Raw genomic sequence first — 14,457 nt, 5'->3', positions numbered from 1 at the left:
ATGAGGGGGGGGGAGAATCCCCCTGCACCCCCATCCACAGGGACTTGGAGCATCCCCAAATCCGAGCACCCACGGCTGTCCTGGGGGGCACTGCCTGAACCCCCCACCCAGTCTCTGCCTCCCGAGCCCCCCCACCACACAGGTAAGGCCCCCAAATACGTGGGGTGCCCCCTTTGTACCCACAGTGGGGTCCCCTGGGGTGGCGGGGTCCTGGCAGGGCTGGGGGAGCCCCTCCAAGGGGCTGCAGCCACCGGGTGGTCTGGGGGTCCCCTGGTCCCTTCCTGGGGGGGTTGGGGGGTCTCAGGGAGCCCCTGGCTGGGGTGGAGCTGCCAGTGGGAATCCACCCCCCTGCTCACCCCCCGCTCTCTGGACCCCACTGGTTTTCCAGCTTCTTGTCCCAAGGAGACCTGGCTGCTCCCAGCACTGTGTCCCCAACCTTGAGGTCCCCCCAGGTCCTCACCCTGCTCCGAGTTTGCCAGGGGCAGGCCCAGGCTGGGTTAATCACCCCATAACCCCCCAAAATGCAGGACTCCACCCCCCCCCAGCCCTGACCCAGCTCATCCCCAGGAATGGGATATCCTGGGGGTGGGGACTCACAACCAGGTGTCCCCTACTCACGATGTCCCTGCCAGGGGTGACTCAAGCCGGTCACGGCCACCAAGGTGGTGACCTTGGCTGAGGAGGAGAAGCTGCAGCTGCTCCAGGCACACACAGAGCTCACCCAGGGGTGAGGAGGGCACCCCCTTGACCCCCTACTTCTGCCAAGCCACCATGCCTCAACCAGGACCAAACCGACCCTTTTTTGGCAAAAATCCCTTCCCCTCCTCAGGAAACACCCCGGGAGACAGCAGGATGAGCTCAGGTAGGGACCAACCTCCCCTGGGGAGCTTTTGGGGGATGAGTGGGCCCCGCACCCAAAGGGGCCCCCACCCCAATGTCACCGAGCTGAAGGACCAGCTGCAGGCCCCGGTGACCTCCCCAAAAACACAGAAGAAAAGGGGGAGCGGGGCAGGGGGTCCCCCAAGGTCCCCTCTCCACTCTCCCTGGCAGCTGCTCATCCCCCAGGATGGATTTGGGCAGGAGGGGTTGGACCCTGGGCAGGGAATGGTGCGGATGCTCCTCATGAGGTGCCCACAACTCAGCGGTGACAGTTCAGGGTGACTTTGGAGAATCCATGACCCCCTGGATGCATTGGAGGAGCTGGTTCCAGCTGGAGAGCAGCGTGTGGTCACCACAGCCCTGGGTCCACCCCCCCCAGCAGCTCCTGGGGACAATTCTGTGCCACTAAGGAGGGAAAACAAGTGGGAGCATCCCCAGGGAGACCCTACAGAGCTCATCCTGGGGGAAACAGCCTGGAGCTGACCCCAGCGGAGCCATCCATGCTCCAACACAAGAAAGAAATGGTCAAAAAACCTGGAATTAGCTCCAAGACGACCCCAGGGAGCACAGCCTGCCCCAGGGAACTCATCCCAGACCCCACAGCAGCTCCGAGGGGAAAGGAACAGGGCCAAGGGGGGATTTATTCAGGATCTCAGTGACACATGGCATCGAGTTTCTTCTCATTCCAAGGTCAAGTGCTGAAGGAAAAGGCCAGATCACAGCCACCTCGTCCAGGTTTGGGATGATGTTTGTGTGAGAAACATCTGGAGCAGACATCAATTTATTTTTTGTTTTCTGATGGCAAGAGCTGCCAGAGAAAGTGGGGAGAGTCTTCCAGAAGGTGGAATGAGGGTGCTGAGCCTGATCTCCCAAACCTCCCTGCTTGGAATGGAAGGAGCCAGTGCAGTCACCAACCCCAGGCTCCCAAAAATGCCTGGGATGTGCTTTGGGAAGGGAGAAAGGACACAGCACAGTGCTATGGGAGCAGGCGGGGCAGGTGGCCTGACACAGCCCCCGTGTTTGTCACAGGCTGTCACTCAATGAGCACCTTGGCCACAGCAAAAGGACAAGGCTGATTCCCGAAGAGCCCCCAAATCCGTGCACTTCGGGAAAAGGGATTTGAAGCAGGAGAACGGCAGAACTTCACCCCAACCCCCCCACCGGGTCACTGCCCTGGGAGGCTCCGGCCAGGCCGGGATTTGGCTCCTGGCAGCTCCACCCCGCGCGTCCCTCCCAGCCCCTCGTCACCTGCCCCCCACCCCACGTTCCCTTTTGACATCATCCCACTTCCACTGCAGTTTGATCCCTAAGGAAACCCACTGGCACCTCGGCGTCACCATGGCAATGAGGCAGCGTTCCCACTGTCCTTCCTCCCCGCGGGAACAGCTCCCAGCAGAAGGGGCCTCAATCTCCTGGAATTGCGACCAGGAGCCCTCTCCTGCTCTCCTGAAGCCTTTCCCTGTGGGAGGGGATATTCCAAAGGCTTCAACAGCCGGATCACCCTCTTGCTCCGAGGGCAGGGTTGAGTGTGGGAAGCTGTGACATTCCCAGCAGGGTCTGCCCTGATCCCAGCCTGATCCCAACCATGGGGCAGCTCCACGGGGGAACCGAGGTTGTGTCGGGGCTCGTTCCACGATTCCCACTCCAGGTATTCCACACCTGCATCCCAGCGAGCACAAACTCCGCCACGTGCCCAGCCCATTCACAGCTCTCCAGAAGCTCCTGGTGGGAACAGCTCCTCTCCCACGGGGATGATTCCCATTGGAACTCCCCCAGGCCGAGGCACGGCAGCTGCCGGGTGGGCGGTGCGAGACGCGGGTGTTGAATTCCAGGAGGATGGAGCAGGCCTGGGAGCTTTTGTGCGGAGCCCCCTCGTTCTCCAGCCCTTTTAGCTTCCCGTTCTCACTCCCTGGACTCGCCCCGGTGGATTTCTCCCCTCCCAGTGGGTGTGTGGGCAGGGATACACAGAAGAGCCAGGCACGGAGCACCACACCCTTTTTTACAGAGTAACTTGATGCAGCAAGAGAGAAAAAAGGGACGGAGATGCTGCCAAGCGATTCCCAGTGAAACTCTGGAATGGCTTTCAGCCAAATCCCCCCAAAAAACACGAAGGGAGCCATGCAGCTCCTACAGCTCTGCTTCCCAAAGCTGCCCCGGGATCTGGGAGAAAGCAAACCCACTTTGCAAAGCTCTTGGATCTGAAATCCCTGGTAGCAAAAATTTATTTCCATGACCGAAGACGAGGAGAAATTTATAAACTTATTCTAGCAACCATCCAAGGAAACAGTAAATATCCCATCACCCGGCAGCCACACATCCACGAGGGCTCTGCCACAGCCCTGCAGGGCACACATCACCTGTCCTGCCTCCTTCCCGACCCCTCCCGTGCCAGGGAATTCCGGGAAGTGGATCCAGCCGACCTCCAGCTCTAGTGTCCAACGTGATGAGGAGAAAAAACAAGCAGCACACTCATTTCAAAGCCCAACAAAGACACGGACAGTGTTAGATTCTCCTAAAAAGAAGTAGTCCCGATCCGTTCTTTCTCCCCCCAAAGCCCCAGTGCCTGGGATCAGCGCATGAGCAGGCTGTGCTTTGGTCCATCCACCCTCTCCAGCTTCTCAAAGTGTTTCCTGGCGTTCCGGATGTTGATCAGAGTGGCCGCGGAAGCTGCGACGGAAAAGGGACAGGGGAGATAAAAAGAAGTTAAAACGGGTGAGGATCACCACGTCCTCAGGGCTACTTGTCTGCAAGGGCTGGGTGTGCCCTGCTGCTCCCCAGCCAGGCAAAATCCAGAGTGGGAGGGGCTGGCCAAAATTTAGTGGGGGAAGGTCTCGGAAAAATTTAATGGGGGATGGTCTAGGCAAGGTTTAATGTGAAATGCTCTGGGTAAAATTTAATGAGGGAAGACCTGGGCAAAATTTGATCTGGGATGGCCTGGGCAAAATTTAATGTAGGAAAGTCTGGGTAAAATTTGACCTGGGATAGTCTGGGCAAGATTTAATGTGGGATGGTCAGGGCTGTTGGCTGATCCCAGGAAAAAAGGAAAAGCCTCTCCCAGGGAGAACTGCTCATCCCACAGCTGCTCCCCAGCCCAGCAATGCCTCACTACCAGGGATCCCACACTGTCCCAAATTCCCTAAGTGAGGAGGGCAGAGCAACCACAGCAGCAGGCCCGAGGAGTCCTGGGCAGTGCCCCTGGAGCCCCTCAGCTCCCAGCAGGAATTCCAAGAGCTGCGTAAACAGGGAACTGCTCCCAGGGGCTGCGGGCTGGCACTGCTGCAGCTCCTCCTTGGGATAAATAGATGCTGCTAAAATTAGAGCCTGTCCACTAGAGACAGCCCAGGCAGCCAGAGCAACACCCAGACATGAGCCAGCCCTGCTTCCTCCCCAAAAAGCACCGGGGCTGCCAGCTCCCAACTGCCCAAAATAGGTTTTAGGCACGACCTGCTCAGCCAGGTCTGCTTTGGTGGTTTCCTGGGACAGCAGCAGCAGCTCAGCTGTGCCACCACCTCTGCAGGGTCCTGCTCACCTCAATCCCTCTCTCTTCATTACAATCAGTTCTGTAATTAACAACTCAATTTCCAACAGTTTAAACTGGACTAATTTCACCTTTTTAAAGGTTTTTCTTGGGTTTTTTTGTCCCAAACTGGTTTCTCTGGGCTCTGACATGACCACCATCACATGACCTCCCCACCCTGCTCGCACTCAATCCCTCTCTCTTAATTAAAAGCACTTCTGAAATTAACAACTCATTTCCCAACGGTTTAAACTGGACTAATTTCACCTTTTTTTGATTTTTTCTTTGTGGGTTTTTGGGATTGGTTTTGGCCCAAACAGGTTTCTCTGACTTACGTATGGAGGGGTCTGACATGACCACCATCACATATGTGTTGGATGTGAAGATGTCAATGAAAGCAGCAAAGTTGGAGTTCCTGACCTCCATGCTCTGGAAAGAAGCTGCCAGCTTACTGAAAAACAAGGAAATCAAAGGGGAAAAAAAAACAGTGAATGAAGCGCTTTTGTGCCCACATGGCCAAAATATCCCTGATCCGAGCTGCTGGGAACATGGAGGAGCTGGAATTCCCACCTGGCAAGGTGTGGTTACAGCAGGGCTTTGGCTGGGCTTGGTTTTAGAGACAAAATTCCTCAGTTTTGGGCCAAATGAGAACAATATCAGCTGATTTGTGCATTGCATGAAGGAAATTCCAGACACAACCCCACTGACCAGGCCTGCTCCCCGTGGATACCAGGGCTCAGCCATTCCCAGCTGGACACTCTGGATGAGCAGCAGAAATAAGCGTAAAATGGGAATATCTGGAAACATCTGGACATCTCTAAACCACCCAGAAACTTCTCCATCCTCTCCAGCTCCACACAGCCCCAGTGTTAACCTGACTGTGGAGCCTGGGGGCTGTGCAAAGCCAAGCTTCCCACTTTTCCACTGGAAATAGGGATAACAGTGTCTGCAAACCCCGTCCTCCCCAGCCAGCCCTCAGGGACAGGGCTGGAGCAGAGCTCTCCAGCTGACATTCCCAGGTTCCAAGATCAGTTCAGCCCTAGAATTCTTCTGCCTTGATCCAGGAGAAGGAGGGCTGGAATAAAACAGCACCAAAGCTCTCCCACCATCAGCAAAGGGGGAAGTTAATGAAAGAATTAACATTTAATGATTTGTGTTGCAGCAATTCCACCCTGGCATTCCAGCTGCTGAAGAGTCAAACTGGGATTCTCTGGAGAGCCCTCTGGAAAAAGCTGGGATAGCCCTGATCTCCCCAGCGCTGATGAGAGCAGCTCACCTGCAGCTCAGCTTGAACTGTTTGATGATGTTGCTGATCTTCTCAAACCTGTGCACGTCCCGCTGCTCCTTGCACTGATAGTGGGAAATCACCTGCAGAAGGGGCACAGCCAGTCAGGGATCCCAGCACAGCCTTCCCAGCAGCAGTTCTGGGAATGGCTGGGCACCGGGGCAGGGATTCCCTTTTTTGGCTGATTGGATCTTGGGAAGTGTTTACAGCAGTTCTTGCGGGGCTCTCGTGGAGAAAGGAGACTCAGTGACAGGATCAGCACACAAAGATCTGCCAGGTGACACCACTGTCCCCCTGAGGGCTGAGAGCTCCACCTCAGCAGCCATTTAATCTTGATCCAAAAATAGGTGGATACAGGGAAAAAAGGCATCCATCACCTCAGGAATGGGCCAAGTGCTGGGACAGCTTTTCCCTCCTAAGGTGCTGCTGGGACATTGCCCATCCTGCACAGGCAGTGATCCCAAAGCCAAATCAAGCTGATCCTCCCTAAGAAAAGCAGCTCAAAGGCAGCTGGGTCCTTAGGAATTCCCTCTCCACGACTCCAGTCAGAGCAGAGGGAGCTCAGAGCAGTTCTCTCCTCTCCCTCCCCCCGAGATCCAGCAGCCAGGAGCGGCCCTGAGTGCCTGGATGCCAACACCCAGAGAATCTGAAGGTTTTTAGGAATCCTTGAGAACATCTCCAGAAACATTTCCACCGTGCTGGTGGCCCCAGCCCTTCCCTCCTCAGCCATGTCCAGTGAGAGCTGCGTTTCCTGCACCAACAGCTCCATCCCCACTGCAAACCTAACAGGAATCTCTTAAAAACCTCAGGCCAGCTGCTTTGAACTCTTCAGAATCCCAAAATCAGCTCCCACTGGATGTGTCCGGAACCCTGGCACAGGGATGTGAAGCTCTGCTCTACCCAGGGAATCACATCTAACAGGTTTTTTAGGTTTCTTTTTCCCTTACCCACCTTAAACCCATCACTTTTAAACTTGCCCAATTATTCCCACAAGCACAGCTTTAGCCACATCCAAGGCTTGCAATTCCCAGTGTTCGATTTCCTTCCTGAACTTCCCAGATGAGGTTTTTTCACTACAATTTCAACATAATTTTGGAATGAGGTTTTCAGAGGAACATTTCCCAAAGAGAGTCACACAGGGAGATTTCCCTTCAAGAGGAGAGAATCCTGGGAATGTTTAAATATATGAAAAAAAGGGAGGAGTTTTTGAAGGAGTCACCACTGCACTTAAATCGAGCACAGAATTTTTGTAGCAACAGAATTTTTGTAGCAAAGATCATCCTTTTTCAGTTAAAAATGTCCTTGTAACAATCACACTGTCACACACCCCAAGGTGGAACTGTTTATTATCTCCAGAAGGTCAAAAAGCAGAACTTGCCAGGCATGGCAAGTGTTTGTTTCTGATAGTTGAAGGAGGAAGAAAAGTCGTGGCTCCTTTCCCAAATTCCCTCCATCATTTCCAAATCACCAGCAAGGAAAACACTCAGAAAAATTCAAATATTTCCTTCAGCTCAGCAGGAGTTTGGTGCCAAGTGTGAAGAGCCCAGCCCAGAAATCAGGAATATGGACAAGCACCAGGGGTGGTTTTATCCAGCACCTTTGCAGAGGGATTGGGAGCACAATACCCTGGAAAAGCATCACAATCCCATGGCTGATCCTCTATCCCTGCTCTGGATTTGCAGAACATCAAAAATCCAAAGAAATCAGGTGCAGCTCAAATGCCCCAGCAGGAGGAAGTGGAGAGGTTTGGTTTTGAAGCTACAAAAGGTTCCTGCCCTGCACAGAGAGGGATTCTCGGAGCAGTCCCACCACAATGGGGACATGAAACACAACCAGAGCCTGGAGGAGGAAACCCCAACCAAACCTCAGCTCAGCTGCTGCAGGGGGGGATTTTGGGATGGTCCCATGAGCCACGGGGTCCCAGCAGCTGCTTTCAGTGTCCCAAGGGCTGGATCAGGGCATTCTGCACCTCCCACCTTCCATGGAATCCCACAGTGGGTTGGGGTGGAAGGACCTCAAAGCTCACCCAGGTCCAACCCTGACACCTCCCACTGTCCCAGGCTGCTCCCAGCCCCAATGTCCAGCCTGGCCTTGGGCACTGCCAGGGATCCAGGGGCAGCCCCAGCTGCTCTGGGCACCCTGTGCCAGGGCCTGCCCACCCTCCCAGGGAACAATTCCTTCCCAACAATCCCATCCAGCCCTGCCCTCTGGCACTGGGAAGCCATTCCCTGTGTCCTGTCCCTCCATGCCTTGTCCCCAGTCGCTCTCCAGCTCTCCTGGAGCCCCTTTAGGCCCTGCCAGGGGCTCTGAGCTCTCCCTGGAACCTTCCCTTCTCCAGGTGAACATTCCCAGCTCTCCCAGCCTGGCTCCAGAGTAGAGGGGAGGGAAAGGGAGGCTCCATCCAGGGAATCCATCCCAGGAACTCACCAGGAACGTGGCTCTCTCAAACAGCAGCACCTCGTCTGCCTCGATGATCTGAGCAAAGTTCCTCAGGTTCATCTCGAGCTGCTGCACGTTGGGGATCAGCTGATAGACAATGCTGGACCAGGCCTGCACGTGGAGACACAGAAAGGTCCCATTGACTCTTCCCTCCTCAGCCCCTCCTGATAAACATGCTCCCAAAGGGATTTTTGGCACTTCTGGCTGGCAACAGCCTGGGCAAGGCTGAGAAGCTTCTCCCCCCTCTGTGCCCAGGTCCCAGAGGGAGCCCAGAGCTGAGGAGACTCTTCCCTGCCTCAGGTTCTGCTCCACCAGGCAGAGAAACCCCAGTGCTGCTGAACAGGCTTAAATCATCCCTGGTTTTAGTTGGGAATGCTTCTGTCTCCTCCCGCTCGAGTTTCCAGAGAGTTTTAATCCTGAGCAAGGTCAGGGCGCAGATGGACACTTGGCAGCTCATCCCTGATCCAAACAAAGTTCCACCTTATCCCAACAGGCCAGGAACAAGCCCAGCAGGGACTGGGAGTGCTGGGATCAACATCTGCCCTCACCCAGACTCGGAGTTTCCAAGCTCAGCCTCCCCTCCCTGCCCAGCTGCTGCCCCAGGTGTGGAGCAGTGCTCAAGCTCATCCTTCCCGAGAGCCAGGGGATATTTGGGATGCCTGTCTGCCAAGTTCCTGATAGCTACCACACACTCCTGACTCTTTTATATTAATTGATTAAACCCAGGATTAATTTGGGTTTAATTTACACCCTCCAGAAGAAGCTGAACGTGGCCAATCACTGACAGACCAGCAGCAGCTACGGGGATCCTCCTCCTGCTCCTGCTCCAAGTGGGAAGGCAGGTCTGGAGAGGAAGCTGCACCAACCTTGTAGAGTGTCTCATCCCAGATGGAAGTTCTAAAACAAACGCATTCCAAGGGCCGGGAAAGGCGCTTCAAGTCTTCCTCACGCTCCTTAAAAATCTGGGAAACAACGAGAGTTTGGGGTTGAGTGTAAATATTCCTGCCTGTGCTGTGCTTGTAGGAACTCAGCATTTTCCCACCTCCCTGTGACCTTTCAAAAGGCACCAAACACCTCTGAAAGGTTGATCCCCAGCTCTCCCAGGATGTTCAAGGGCTTAAGAGGATTTCTGGGAAGGCAGAGCAGGATCAATCCACAGAAACCATCTCCTGATTAACTGGGGAAGTGTCACCTCTTGGATTTCGGGGGTGTTTTAGCACAAAGCCTGGGCTGGACTGAAAGAAGCAGCTGAGCTGAAAACAACTGTCACTGTCACCCCCATCCAAACTGTGAGCAGGGGGCTGAAGCAGCTGGATTCCCTCCAGTTCTGCTCCCTCCCAGAGCCAAGGTGTGCTGGGAGCTCTGGAAGCAGGCAGGGAAGGCTTTTTTTTATCCCTAAAAACCATCACTGCTGTTCTCCACTGGATTCTGGGATGCCACACTTTTAAAAAAAGGCAGGAGAAGCTCTGAAAACATCTGAGAAAGCTTTCGAGAAACAGCCCTGAGGGGCTGCCTTTGAAGCATGACCCACATGGCACAGGGGATGCTCCGTGTGGGAGCATTTCCATGGCAACTCCCAGCTCCTCACCAGATCCCGCTGGTCCTCCTGCACCAAGTCCATCTTGTGCACCAGGCAGAAGATCTTGGCATCGGGGGAGTTCTGGAGAATGGCCTCCAGGCAGGACTGGTAGTAGTGCATGTCCTTCTCCAGCTCCCTGCTCTCCACGTCGAACACGTAGATCAGCACCTCCACGTTGCGGAAGATGTTGTCCCTCTGGCTGGTGAAGTAGTTCTCCATGAAGGTGTCCTGGCTGAGGGAGCAGGGCAGGAAAACAGGGAGACTCCCGTTAGAGCCCGTGAGGTTTTTTCACTACAGTTTAGACACAATTTCAGGATGAGGTTTTCAGAGGAACATTTCCCAAAGAGAATCCCACCGGGAGATTTCCCTTCAAGAGAAGAGAGTCCTGGGAATGTTTAACGAGATGAAAAAAAAAAAGGGAGGAGTTTTTGAAGGAGTCACTATTGCACTTAAATCGAGCACAGAATTTTTGTAGCAAAGATCATCCTTAGAGCAGCTCTTGCCTGGCACGCTGGGTTTGTGGGAAACTCCTCCTGCCGGGAAGGCAAGGCTGGGATTTGGAGCTGCACTCAGGAGGCCAGGCTGGAGCTGCATCCCCTGAGCATTCCCAAGGAAAGCTGGATGCTCCTGGAAAGCATCAGCCTCCCCATGAAGCTGAAGCTTCCCTCGTGTCCTGCTGCTCCTGGCCCCAGGCTGGCTTTAGGAGCTGTTTGTGAAACCCCACAGCAACAGGTGAAATGTGACCTAAAGCATCAGCTCAGCCTTAAATCCCAGGATTTAAAGCTCCTTTAACTCTGCCTGAATACGGCTGAGATGATCCAGAGGCCATGGAGCTGAGGAGGGGACAGCATTCCTTGAAAAAAGTTGCTTCCAGGAGCCATGGGATCAACGTCCAGAGTGGCCTCTCTGCACAAATCCCACCTGGACGGAGCTGGAGATGAGCAATTCCAGCACCTCAGGACAGCAGGAGAAGGGGCTTTCCCTGGCACACCTCATCCCTGGGGGAGGAGAATCCACTCTGCTCCATCCCTGATTCCCCACAGCCTCCCCCAGAGGTTGGAAAAGGACAGGAATCATCAGTACCTACCCTCCGCAGTCCCACAGGTTCAGCACCAGGTTTCCCAGGAATCTGACATGGGAATGCTCCACATCAACTGCAAAGAGACAGCAGGAGTTCACAGACTGCACCACACACCTGGGGCAGAGCTCGGGCAGCCAAAAATCATGGAAATCAGCAGAAAATCATGGAATGGTTCGGGCTAGAAGGGATTAAAGCCCTCATTCCAGCCCAGACATGGGCAAGGACACTTTCCACTATTCCAGGGTGCTCCAAGCCCTGTCCAGCCTGGCCTTGGATGGGCCATTCCTCACAAAGCAGCCCCAGTTTGTAAATCCCACCAAAACAGCATTTCCCAGAGGAATTCAGAGCCCATTGCTCTCCTTGGGAAGCACAATTCCCCTTCAAGCACACATTCCCTGATCCCAGGGATATTGAGGGATGACTCTGCAGGGCTTTAAGCCCTCCTTAACAAAAAAAAAAAAACCAGGAACACAGGGAATGCAAACTTCAAGAAGAGACCAAATTTATGGCAAAGAGGAAATTTACACCAATCCCTGACACTAAATCCTCACAGACCCTTCCCAGCGAGAAGCACCAGATCCCAACAACTCCTCCCCCTCTTCCAGAGGAATCCCTTCTTGCTCTTTCCCAACAAAGGCTTTGGAAAGGGAAAAAGGAAAGGCTCTCATTAAGCCCAGTGCATCATCCTGCCAAAACCACGGGGGCACTGCAGGATCCCTGTGCTGGAGACCCCTGGATACAGCAGGAGTGTTCCACCAGCACAGAGGAGGCTGACAGATTTAGCTGCACCAAAGGCTGCTCCCTGATCCCCCCCAAAAAAAGGAGTTAAGGATAAAAGTTGAACAATAAAGCAGCAAAGTCCATCCCAGTGCTGCCTTTCCCTTCTCTCCACTTCCTGCCTGTCCCTGGCTGATCCCGGGAGTGAAGCTCCCAGTGAGGTGTGGCAGCTGGGAGGACCTGCAGGGCCACACCCGACCCAGGGATCGCTGCAGGGAACAGCCCCGCCCCTCTAATGAGAGGGTTGGAGCCCTGGGATCTGGGAATTCAGCCGGGAATTCCTTACTCGTGGCTCCCAGGCGCCGCGTGTCCCGGGCGATGTAGTTGGCAAAGATAATGGATCTCATGCTGGTCTTCCCAGACCCACTTTTACCCATCAGCAGCACCTGCAGAGAGGGAAAGAAGGAAAAATGAGCTCTCACAGAGCACCGAGTCCTTCCCAGCTCCCTCGAGCTGACATCTGACTGCCAAAGCTACTAAGCACAGGACTGGCACATTCCAGCTGGGAATGCACCAGGAGAGAGGCAAAGAGGAGCAGGTGGGAAGCAGGAGACACGTCCCAACCCTGCTGTCCATGGTCACTGGGCCGTGGTCATCCCAACCCCTGCTGTCCATGGTCACTGGGCCCTGGTCATCCCGTCCCCCTGCTGTCCATAGTCAGATTGAACACTCTTCCCAAAAAACATGGACAGGACTTGGGAAGATCAGGAGCGGCCTCCCCATTCCCAGCTGCTCCCACCTGATGGCTCTGGTGGCACAAAGGGCTTTAAGGATGAGCAGCGGCTTTGTCTCAACCCTTGCAGACCAGAAACAACCCCTCACCCCCTGGTTTTCCACCCCAAACACTCTCTCCTCACCACAGGGTGGTTTGGGTTGGGAGGGACCTTAAAGATCTAATCCTGCTCTTCCCACAACTTGCTTGGTTTTCTTTTCCCCAAATGCCAGGGACATTTCCAGTTCCAGGTGCCAGAAGACCAGAAGGAAAGGGAAAAGCAGATGAGACAGCCCAGGTCAGGGTCCCCAGAGCAGGGGAGACTCTTCATGGCTCCAGTGACTCCTCCCCAGAGGAGACACTTGGCTCCATGGTGTCCCATCCCTGCAGACCTCAGGGGAAAGGAGAGGCAGCCAAAACGGAGAGGGAATGCTGGGGGTTGGGATGAGGGGAGACAGTCACACCAGAGACAGTCACACCAGGCAAGGCTTTACATTGTGATCTAAAAATAAAAATTAAACAAAACAAACCCATCAGTGGCAGCCAGCACAGCCTTGCTCACAAAACCCAGCTGTTAAACAAGTCCCAGCTACAAAGCCAAATCCAGCTTTTGGCAGCAGCCAAAATGAGTCTCCCATCCAGGAGGGATTTCAGGAGAACAGGCCAGTGAGCGCCTGCCCAGCCTCCCACCCTCACCCTGTGACAGCAGAGAGGAGCTGCCACAGCCTCGGGACAACACCAAGGCAGAATTCCCCGATCCTGCTTGCTCAGGTCATTCCTGCAGCAGCTCCAGGCTGGGAGCGCCCTGGCCAGAGGGAAGCTGCCCACAGGTTCCAGGGTTTGGCAACAAAATCCTGTTCCTGGCTGTTTCACATCCAGGCAGGCAGGAGAGGCCACCCCAGAAGGTGCCGTGCCCTGTCCTGTCCCCTGAGCTGATCCCAGAGAACAGCCAAGCTCTTATTTCACAGCACCAGCACAAAATCCCAGGCAGAAACTCGATCCCACTCCGAGGCACGGCCCAAACCAGCCCCAATTCCCACAGTTTGGGCTGCAGAGGCCCTGCAGAGGGGTGAGACAGCAGCACCGAGGGCCAGGCAGGGAACCCAATCCCACCTCACCATGGAAGGGCAGCCAGATATTGCTTTAAAAGCTCTGGATACGCTCCTGCTGGGATACACCCACCCCTGCGATTCCCAGAGCTGCTGCTGTGTTAAATGTCATCCTCCCGGGAGCCCTGAGCGAATGCGGGGCTCCTGGGACACCTCGGGAGGGTGGCCCAGGGACAGGGACGGGCTTGGAGCAGATCCTCCTCCCTGAGTAGGGCATTTGCAGAGCGTTTCGCAGAGGGTTTTGCAACAGCCCCGGCAGCGCCCGGGGAACAGCAACTGCCGGGGAAGGCTCTGCACGAACCCAGCCCACGCCCAGGCCAGGATCAAACCCGGTTTTAACGCCGGGCACTTTCAGCAGAGGATGCAGCGCTGCCTCCGAGAGGCACCGGAGCCCCAGCCCGAGGGACGAATACAACAAACGGTGTTCATGGATGGGGATGGGGAAGGAAAGCACAGGATCCTCCTTCCCGTCCTTACCTTTTTCTTCATGGCTGTGCTTGGCATCACACACCTGCCGAGAGAAACCCACCTTGGATCGCTGCTTTCCTCCCAATCCCAATCCCAATCCCAATCCCGCCCCCGGCACTGGGGAAGCTCTGACACAGCCCCAGCTCCCCTCCCCCTGCTCCGGGCCATGGGGAACTCCCGCTGCGGCCGGGAAACCTCCGGCGTTCCCGAAATCACCCGGCCCGGGCGGGATCGCTGCGGCCGTGCCGGGAGTCCCCGCGCAGCCCCTTCCCCCGGGATGGCCCCGCAGCCCCCTTTCCTCTGGATTCCCCGCAGCCCCTTCTCCCGGGATGTCCTTCCGTTCTCCCGGGATTCCCCGGTATGGCCCCTTTCCCCGGTATGGCCCCGAAACCCTTTTCCCGGGACGCTCCGCAGCCCCTTCCCCGCGATCCCCCCGGGATGCTCCGCAGCCGCCCCCGGCCCCCGCGCCCCCCGGGCCGGGCCGCGCCCCGGTACCTCCGGCGGCGATGGGCGGCTCGGGGCCGGCTGGGGGGCGATGCCGGTGGGACCCCCGGTACGTCCGGCGGCCCGGGGGACGCTGCCGGTGCGACCCCGGTGGCTCGGGGAGGCTC

General features: G+C 55.7%; 1 protein-coding gene across 3 annotated transcripts; it reads right to left on the bottom strand.

Moving 5' to 3' along the window:
- Positions 1 to 3,071: 3,071 nt before the first annotated feature.
- Positions 3,072 to 14,451, bottom strand: LOC121660369 (ras-related GTP-binding protein A). Of its 3 annotated transcripts, XM_042019706.1 has the most exons (10): positions 14,342 to 14,451; positions 13,856 to 13,889; positions 11,844 to 11,943; positions 10,787 to 10,853; positions 9,709 to 9,931; positions 8,987 to 9,082; positions 8,109 to 8,231; positions 5,673 to 5,764; positions 4,732 to 4,847; positions 3,072 to 3,546 (listed from the first exon to the last, which is right to left on the bottom strand). In XM_042019706.1, the coding sequence occupies exons 2-10, from the start codon at positions 13,880 to 13,882 to the stop codon at positions 3,449 to 3,451; spliced, it is 942 nt and encodes a 313-aa protein (XP_041875640.1). In that variant the 5' UTR covers positions 13,883 to 13,889; positions 14,342 to 14,451; the 3' UTR covers positions 3,072 to 3,448. The 3 variants fall into 3 exon arrangements, with proteins under 3 accessions (XP_041875640.1, XP_041875641.1, XP_041875643.1); XM_042019707.1 differs by lacking the exons at positions 13,856 to 13,889; positions 14,342 to 14,451 and adding an exon at positions 13,388 to 13,489; XM_042019709.1 differs by lacking the exons at positions 3,072 to 3,546; positions 4,732 to 4,847; positions 5,673 to 5,764 and adding an exon at positions 7,012 to 7,307.
- Positions 14,452 to 14,457: the final 6 nt, after the last annotated feature.

Source organism: Corvus kubaryi, unplaced genomic scaffold (genome assembly GCF_017639235.1).
Source record: "Corvus kubaryi isolate FWS band 111438036 unplaced genomic scaffold, C.kubaryi_AGA036_p1.0 33315, whole genome shotgun sequence".
In the NCBI taxonomy this organism is placed as follows: Eukaryota; Metazoa; Chordata; class Aves; order Passeriformes; family Corvidae; genus Corvus; species Corvus kubaryi.
Note: the sequence above shows the minus strand (reverse complement) of the source record. Positions and strands in the feature narration are given on the sequence as shown.

Bases quoted from the DNA above. Each gene is read 5' to 3' on its own strand.
- LOC121660369 (XM_042019706.1), bottom strand. From the start codon at position 13,882: ATGCCAAGCACAGCCATGAAGAAAAAG. The intron at 11,944-13,855 runs GTAAGGACGGGA...CCCTCTCTGCAG, and splicing joins GCACAGCCATGAAGAAAAAG to GTGCTGCTGATGGGTAAAAG. The intron at 5,765-8,108 runs GTGAGTTCCTGG...CCCCTTCTGCAG, and splicing joins TTGAGAGAGCCACGTTCCTG to GTGATTTCCCACTATCAGTG.